General features: G+C 41.5%; 1 protein-coding gene across 1 annotated transcript; it reads left to right on the top strand.

Annotated features, from left to right (window-relative positions):
* Positions 1-1,418: 1,418 nt before the first annotated feature.
* On the top strand, positions 1,419-5,034 carry RGS1 (regulator of G protein signaling 1). The gene is made up of 5 exons (XM_057377190.1): positions 1,419-1,615; positions 1,997-2,080; positions 2,722-2,783; positions 3,352-3,515; positions 4,194-5,034. Exons 1-5 carry the CDS (start codon positions 1,512-1,514, stop codon positions 4,377-4,379), a joined length of 600 nt encoding a protein of 199 aa, XP_057233173.1. The 5' UTR covers positions 1,419-1,511; the 3' UTR covers positions 4,380-5,034.
* Positions 5,035-9,335: the final 4,301 nt, after the last annotated feature.

Here is a 9,335-nt window from a genome sequence, read left to right as displayed (position 1 = left end):
GATGCAGCAACTCTCTGACCTTCCCAGCAATGGGACCTCSCACCGAGGACAGCTCCGAACTGAGGGAATCCCATGAGACACCGAGGGGGCAGAATGTCAAAACCCAGCACGAGAGATACGAAAACAAATACGGCACCGATACCACCTCTCCCTTCCTTTTTTGTCTTGTTCAGGGGGGCAGGAGCAGTCAGTAAATACCTCTACTACTGCTCAAAGGTCAGTGTTGACCTGATAGCGTGGAGATAAATATTTCCTGCAGACACATTTGTGTCACTGCTGGCACCCAGGGGAGCGGCAGCCTGCTGTGGTTAAAACCAYCCCGATGCTGACGGTCTGTCCTTGTCTGCAGGCAGCTCTGGGCTCCCAGTCCTGCACAGAAYAGTTCCCCAGGAAACTGGGGATGTGTCAGCAGCTGTCACCATCATGGGCAGCCCTGCGTACACCACTCATGAGCTTATAGGCAATCAAAGTTTCGTGTGTTACTAGTAAAACAAAATTGTTGAAATATCACAGAAAAACCCCCAAAAAACCAAGCAAACAAGCAGAAATTGGGATGCTCAGGAGCCAGGTTAATTATTTCAACATCTAAATCACCATCCAGCTAAACAGAGTTACGCTTAATCTTCATCTTGCTTTATATCCCAGGTTTGTTCTTTGCAGTAGAACTTGTGTGTACAAACAACACCCACCTCCCCCAAATCAGTTGTAATATTCACATTTGTTTACAACTCTAACCTAATCAATATTTAAAGATTCCAAGTCACATAAAATTAGGGAGGTATTCCTGAAATATGGCATTATGCTTCCAAATAACATGACTTGGAAAATTAAACCAAATTAAAGAAGTTCTTGCTGCTTCAAAACCCCTTCCTGAGAAAACCCCTTCTAAATATTTTCACAGCAAGTGTCTAAACAAAGCAGGTGCCTGATGTTATATTCTAGTTTGAAGAGCAACTGGGGACTTGCAAATAATCTGTTGCATTTAGAAGTTTAATATTGGGGTGTCTCAAAGTGCCTTATCCATGTATTCTGCTGAGCCCACCTAACCAGTTGAAGAGTATGAAGTCACAGGACACAGGCATGCAACAAGTGAATTCTGTCAAGAAAAAACTACAGGATTTGCAGGTCTTTTGATCAAATCAAAAAATACTTCTGATTTGCGGGTACCAATCAGAAAGGGACAAGAATTCAAAGTTCTAGAGAGGATTTTTTTTTCTTTTTTTTTTTTTGTAACAGACATAAACAGCCACACATAACAACCCCGAAGCAACTCAGCCTCATCTGGTTTAACCTCAACCACGAGACACCGCTGTCTGTTTTCTTTCTGAAAAAGACTCACGTCACTGCGCACTGAAAAAGGGAAGTTCCCGGGTTTGTGATGAAGAGACACGATAAACAGCCCCGTTCACACCASCAGCAGCGTCAATAAAAGGCGGCGGCAGAGGCCGGGAGCTGTCACTTGGGGCTTGGAGGATTATCGTGGCGAAAGGCGCTTCACGTTCAACCTGAAAATGCCAGGATTCTTTTTCTCCCACARCAACATGAGTGAATTAAGTGGAAAAGAAGATTGCAAGCTGGCAGAAGGCAAGGGCCATAAAAAGAAGCAGAAGGCTTTGTAAGTATATACAACTTGGCAGAAAATTTCATGTATTAAAGATGCAAATAACACCCCACTAATCTTGGGGATTAAGGATTAGCCTTGTGTTTAAGCCTAAATGACTCTAAAACCTGCTCAAAGCCCAGGACTGCAACAATCATTAAAAAATCTTGACTGAGGAATACCATTTAATTGACTGCTTTAAGTAATCAGAAGTAGAATTTGGATACAGTGGGGGCCTCAGTCTTTAAAAAAATTTACTTGGATATGTAAATTCCCAGAGTTCAGTCATAGGATGGTGCTTTCCGTCTCTGTTTGAAAGTTTGAAGATTATTTAAGTGGAATTTAAATGCAACCACARCTTTAATGGGTTACGAAAATGTCTGTTCATTGTTTCAGTGGTGCAGATCTCAAAAATTATTTGAAGTGCATGGTACCACATATTGAATCTGGGATCAAGACTTCCAACTCTAGAAAMGACATGTAAGTATTGAAAGATACAAATTATAAAATATAATTATAGCTAGATCATGTATAGTAAACCATACTTCACGTCAAAACTACTTGTAGGACAAAAAATATTGTAAAAAGATCTAGAATTTCCAAAATGCAAGAGAGRTGAGCATTAATTAGAAACAGTAATTCGAAAATGTTCATGAAGTTAAGGATTTTTAATTAGTGATTTGATAAATTTGCTTCAACGAGGGAGAAGAAACTTCAGTTAAATCCCTTTTTGCCAGAAGGACATTGTATCTGTTCTCTAAAATTTTACAAGAAACAATGCTTCACACCTCAGTGAGGAGCAGGGCTACCACCATTCCTATTGCAAAAATATGAAAACAGAAATACAGGTACAAAATAATTTTATTGTAGTTACAGTACAAGATTATTTTCCTAGGAACAGAATTCAAGATAACATCACAGTCCCATATTTTTCCATCTCTGATTATYTTTCTCCACATGGGCTATCTCCAGGGTCTCAGATACAAAGCCATAAATTTAGTAAATACCTGTCATATGCTCCTGGAATATAATAATAAATTTTAAAATTTGTCTCCTTCAGATACACAAACCAAACCCTATGCTTTCTTGCCTAAAGTCTTGTCTTTTTCTTGCCCCCTCAGGCTTTCTGYGGAGGAAGTTATTCAGTGGTCACAATCTTTGGAAAAGCTCTTGGCCAGCCAAAGTAAGTCTGTWACTTCAGAATGACTTTGTTTTGACTCTGAGGATAAAATTTTATCTAATATCACCAAGTAGGCAAAGTGGCAGCATGGTATAAACACTGTCAGACAATGGGCAACTGCTCTTCAGTTTTTTACAGCTCTAGTGTAGCATGGACACCGCTACAACTTGGCTTCCAAGCTGGGTTTTATTTTCCTTTGCCCATTTTCGGTTTAGCAAATAACCCCCAAATAGCTGATTTTGATCAGTCTTCGTTCCCTGAATAATACATCAGTTTAATTTGGAATTTTCTCTCTATTTCTGGACCCTAAGACAGTCAGTCCATTTAGGAAGGACTGGAATCCTTTGCTGTAATTTGGCACCAAGGGTTTGGATCTAAGAACACTAAACCCAATTMGGAAGACTCACATCAGCCTCAACATTAGAATATTTTTAGGATGTCAAAGAAGGGAAAAACAGTGTATTTTGGCAAGATTTTATATCAGATTTCAATACACCTCTGGCTATCTATTTCACTGTTTCTGATCACAACCATCACACAATAAATGATGATATATTTGTGSTGCCTTTAGGTGGTCAAGGTGTCTTTCGGGAGTTCCTGAAGTCAGAATTCAGCGAGGAAAACATCGAGTTCTGGTTGGCCTGTGAGGATTACAAGAAAACCAAGTCTGACCACCTGCATGGCAAAGCAGAGAGGATTTATGAGGAGTTTGTTCAGTCAGATGCCATCAAGCAGGTATGTCCAAAGCCACTCTGTGCAGAGACAGCAGGGAGGGGTGTGGCTTTCCTGAGMTGCTCACACTCTCCCTCAGTTGCATAAGAGGAAGACACAGCCACGCTTTCAGGCCCCTTCTTGCATCACYGCTGTCTGCAGTGACATTATCAGACCTCACAGACAGTCACAGGATGCAGACTGATCCCTGGGAGAGCCACCAGCAGGGCTCARCAAAGGCCTCAGCAGCTCAGCACATGATGCTGCTCGCTGACTCAGCCCAGTTTGAATCACTGATGGTGTTTGGAGAGCCTGTGTTTGTGAGTGGAAGCACCACACAACACTGCTTGTCTTYTAAAACAGCAGGACCTTCTGGAAAATTAAAAGTTCTGTATGTTGATCATATTTAAACTGGAGACATGCAGCACAACTTCAGTTAACAGGAGGTTGTTCCTCAAGTAGTTTGTTGTTGCAGTGTATTAATTCTGACCCCAGCACAAACCACATTTGTATAGTGAAGAGCAATTTTAGTGCCTAACTGGGATATTGGTATTTGATTTTCCCCATTTTGCAGCTCTGATATTGTACTGCCACAGATTGCAGGGCTGCAAATCCATGCACTGACAAAGTGACAGATACAGTGACAGATAGGAAGAGACAATTTTTCTAAGTTTCCAATGGCATTTATCTTCTCCTTTCCAGATCAATATTGATTATCAGATGAGGGAAGCAACAGCCAAAAAAGCTCAAGACCCAACTCACACGAGTTTTGATGAAGCCCAGAAAACGGTGTACATCCTTATGGAAAGGGATTCGTACCCCAGATTTTTAAAATCCAAATCCTACCTGAACCTTTTGAACCAGCTGCAAAGCAACCCTTCCAAATAAAGTGTTGGAAGAGCCAAGGAGACTCTGTGACAAATATCCTGCAAAGAGATCCGCCACGGTGRCTGGATCTTGCCAAGGAAAATCCCAGCCTTGGGAGGAGGAGTGGAAAGAGCTCCACAGCCACGAGAATGAGGGATAAAAGCTGGTGAGGATGCCACAAGGGCAGAAGCAGCACAGGAGAAAACCCCTTCCTCCCACACCCATGGAGCCAAGGCAGGATATGAAAATTGTAGTTGAAGCTGCMCTGGGAGCAGTGAACTATGCCTCAGGTCCCAAGGAACTGTTGATTTTGTCAGGAASTGCAAGACTTGCAAGCTGAACAATGGGAAAAGATCATCAAGTCCAGAAGGAAAAGTAGGATGACTGACAATTTTGGGCATCACAAGAAAATGCCAAGAAAAGACTGACATCTCTCTTAAAAATCTGTGTTAATGAGTGTGAGTGTGAGCTCCACGATGCTGTTGTGCTATGTAAATACATTCTAAATTGACATGTCTTAAAATTGRTATGTTTTAAATTATGTGAGATCGATATAAGCTGTATTTTTATTAAGTTTGTATTCAACAGGCAGGTATGTAGCATCTTTGCTGTTTAATTTATTGAAAAATAATAACAAACTCTTCATTGAGATATAAATAAAATAAACTTTCATAGTGATTTTGCCTCTTATTTGAAGTGATTTTTCCATTGCAAATTAGTGAAATATTGAATACACARTTCCCTTCAGTCTCACTGTGTTACTGCTTCTGATCTCCACATTCTAATACTAATTTCACCACTAGAGAAATTCTTTTTGTCCATTTTTCACAACCTAAGTTTTCACCTGGAGTGGGTGACACTGATTTGCACAGACCCATCCTTACGACCCCCAAAACAGAAAATAAATAAATAACGAGGAGCAGAGGAAAYAAGGTTTCCTTGTATTTTTCATTCTGCCCCAGCTACCAGCACCCAATCAAATCTCAAATATAGGAAATATGGAGCAAATGACCCCATAGTTCAATCCCCTTTGACACTGAAGCTGTGTGAAGCACATGGATCACCCGTGTTTGCTGATTTAGAGAGGCACAAACTCTTTCATTTCACATTTCAGCAGCAACATTTCACTGCAAATGTTGCACTGAATGTGCTTTAAAATGTTTTGAGTAGTCTAAATCACCGTGAGTAATGATGAGAACTAAAGTAAAAAAAGAAGTGATTATGCTTGGAATATGAATTTGTTACCATGAACAACAGCGCTCCCCCAACTCAAGGGTTGGAGACCTTGTGACATTAGAGCTTGTAATGAAAATAAATCAAAGAATGCCTTGGTCTTAATGAGTTCCCATCATGAGACACTGATATCACATGGGTGGCAATACAAGATTTTATCTCAGCATTGCAAATTTTCCATTTTTTCCACAATAACATGAGCTTTCTGAGCCCCACTCTGCTCTCTRCCGAAGGGAGAAGCTATAAATTCAGAGACATCACCTCTTGGCGAGAGCAGACYGTGCTCTTACTGCCACCCTTTGGGGACTTTGGGACCTCCAGGGAAGGACAAAATCTGTGTTGGGAGCAAAACCACTGCAAATCCCATCTYCCTTTCAAGGCTAACAAATACAGAAGAAAAGACCCTGGTCTGTGGTGTTATTAAGTATATGCTCCTGAAAGAGTCTGACTGCAAAACCTGAATGTTCCTGGTACAATATAAACCAGTTTACAGCTGAYATTCTTACACGAATTAATTTTCCAGGATCATTAGGAATAAAACTAATTGRAGTAGGAATAACAACTGTGCCTCCCACACAAGGTGCATCACCATGTTTGCTCTGACACAGTTAACACRGACCCAATGCCTCTGTCTGCATGACTTGGAGCTCACAGAAGATAAAGGAGAGCTATGAAATATCAGAAATATCTACCCCCTAAACAGACACTGCCTTCAAGCAACATTATTCTTTTGACTGTAAATCCCTCAAATTAGTATGGCCCCAATCTTCATTTCCTCACCCTGCAGTTTCACAATTTTTCTATGATTTGGCCAAACACCCACATGAAATTTCTGACAAAAGTCATATTTCATAGCATAGATAATAAAGATTTTTATTTCTTTTTGAATGGCTTGTTGCTAGCGGAGAATACTGTCGGAACAATTTCATCAACCTGTATTACACAGTCAGGATAGACCAGAGTATCTGAGGAGAGTAGAAGGGACTTCTAACTTTTTTTCCACAAGCTCCTACCTACTTGGTACAGCAAGAGAGCAGAAAGGTTTCTTTTCTTCTACAAAAGTAAACTATTCCACTCTATACAACCCAACAATTTTTTGTTAGCTATTTTTAAGCTTCTCATCTTCTTTGCAGTACAAACCTGATATCAGCTGCAAAGCTCAATTGCCCAGATTGTTAATTCCAAAGATATTCCAGCCCACTCCAGCAGCCCTGACAACAGGACCGCATTTCACCAAGCAAATAACAGCACAGCAGAAATCCAGGCCTGGCTCTGGGGTGCTGGGAGCCCACTATTATAAATCTGTTGCTATGGCAGGACTTGAGAAAACTGATTGTTTAATCAAGGTCTGAGGGATCTGAATGACTCAGAACACACAGACCAAGGGACTCAGTGCTTTCTGCCACCCTTGGGTCATGGGCAGGGTGGGTGCACTCATCTCCCTCTGTTCACACACAGGARCAGCCTCAGGGTCACACTTTGGTTTCACAGCTGTGGGCTGGGCCTTTTTTTAAACTAGATTTCACTTTCCTTCTTTGGAAAAAATATAGCAAGAGAGAATGGAAATTTGCTTTTCCATTCAGTGGCTCTGAAAGCAACAGTTGAATCAGGTTGGCCACCAGCTACAGAAGAGCACAGGAAAACAGGATGCAGTGCATGGAAAAGCTTTAAGATTTGACAGCAGTGACTCAAACTTTTCATTAAAAGCTCTACCTTACCCCTGAAGGAAACACTTTCATTGTTTGTCAGTGTTCCAGTGGAAAATCAATCACTGTACCATCTTCAGGTACACACTTTGAAGTGATTTAACCTCTCTCTGCAGCAGTTTTCTCTAGGGAAGGMCTCAAGAATCCAGCAGCCCCTGAATGTGTATTTAGAAGATTAGCTTTGATCTCTCCAATTCAGAAAAATTAATTCCTTGCAACAGGTATTTTTAATATTATCCTAAATAAAAATATGGTATAACATAATATCACCCTCTCCCATATGTTGTACCCGTGGAAACATTCTGTCATTATGAACAATGAAACAGGAAGGAAACTAAAGCTGAGATAGTGATGAGTKCACACAAATTCATCACCTTGGGTTCCTCAGTGCCACCCCATCCCTGCCCACACTCTGAAGTAACAAGTTTTCCAGATGGCACCTTCCTTATGGTTGTGAAATGAGTTTGAAAAGAAAAAATAGATAGTAGAAGGCGGAAAAATTAGATGTTCTCATCTTCCATTCACAGACATGAGTTGGTTGTATCAGAATGTGTAATGTCTACAGATGAAGCTYTCTGAAATGACATCTTTAGTCATGAAGCAGAGGCAGCAATTGAAAAACAAGTTCTTGCTTAATATTCATTGGATGATTTAAATTTGTGTTGGATGCTCAGAAAGAACCTYAAGTCCCCTCTGACTTTTATCTCCTGGCTTTGTTTGGATAGACAAAGCCTCAAAAGGCTTTAGTCACTAAAGGGGGATTTACACACATCAATCAAGARCCAATGTCCCTGTTTTGGAAATGAACTCTTTCCTCCCGATTTCTCAAAACATCCCCAAAAAGTACCCTCTTGAAAGACCCCAGAGATGATCAACATTTACTTTCTACTGAGCATTTTCCTTCAATTTCTTCAAATAGCCTAAGCACTTAAGCAGTTCGGTGACCTGCTATCACATGGCCCCTTTCACTAATGATATTAAAAATAGCTTGAGGAGAGCGTGAGATGCAGAAATGTAAACCTTTCAGGACCACTGAGAGAAGCAGAGCAGATTAGCAATGCTTCTCTTCAAAGTRACACAGCCAAAACACTGAAGTGGCAGCACAGCTGTCTGCAAACATYGCTGGAGTCACAAGGGGTTTGGGGCTTTTTAAAGTCATTGTGGTCAGAAGGTTTCTGCTACTAGAGGGCAAACTTTAAAAATAAAACAAGATAAACACTGTCTGCATAATACTAATAACTCAGTAACCCATGATTTCYGTACTACCTATGGAAAAAGTCTGCAAGGTGTTTACTGAAGCAAATGGTTTGTCAACCGTGAAAATCAAGAAGGCAGCTTCAGATACGGAGAAGAGACTCAATATCAAACAGAACTGGACCAGCCATGAGCTGGGCAATGTGCTTGCTGTTCATGCCAGTCTGAGGAAACTGTGACCACACTCTGCTCAAAGCCCTAAATCCAGCCAGGAGCTCTCCAGGYGCTGGAACAAACGTATGGAGGAAAGGGAGGCCCTGGACTAACGCAGCCAAATATCCTGACTTGGACCAYGCTGTAATCAATAATTTGACATTAAACTACATCAAGATGAAGAACTGGCACCTTCCAAAGGATTACACATCTGCAGGGGGGGGGGGTGAAAAGCCTTGCTCACCTCGAGCTTTGGTGGAAGTGTGAATGCAGAGTCTCACAGAGAGCCCAGGACACACGCAGTGCTTCGTGCTCAAACCACAGCACTCCCCTCCGGGAAGCCTGGCTGGACGGGTGGGATGAAAGTTCCCATAAAAACCAACCCAAACTTCTCATGGCGTGATTTCCTCTCCTGCTGAGAGGCTGAAGAGCACCAGGCTCACCCAATGACTTCGCAGCTTTTAGGAATAAAAAGGGAACAGAAAGGCCGGGGACTACAGCTGAGGTCAGGTTTCCAGAAATGCTATCTCGACTTCAGCCCATTCCCACCCAGCAGGACAGTGGTTAGCAGAGTTTGCAGAAATGGGTCATGAAGTGAGGTTTGTCCAGCCTTAGTGATAAAACCTAAAGC

Source organism: Malurus melanocephalus, unplaced genomic scaffold (genome assembly GCF_030028575.1).
Source record: "Malurus melanocephalus ecotype Western Australia unplaced genomic scaffold, MMel_1.1 scaffold_305, whole genome shotgun sequence".
NCBI classification, from domain to species: Eukaryota; Metazoa; Chordata; class Aves; order Passeriformes; family Maluridae; genus Malurus; species Malurus melanocephalus.
Note: the sequence above shows the minus strand (reverse complement) of the source record. Positions and strands in the feature narration are given on the sequence as shown.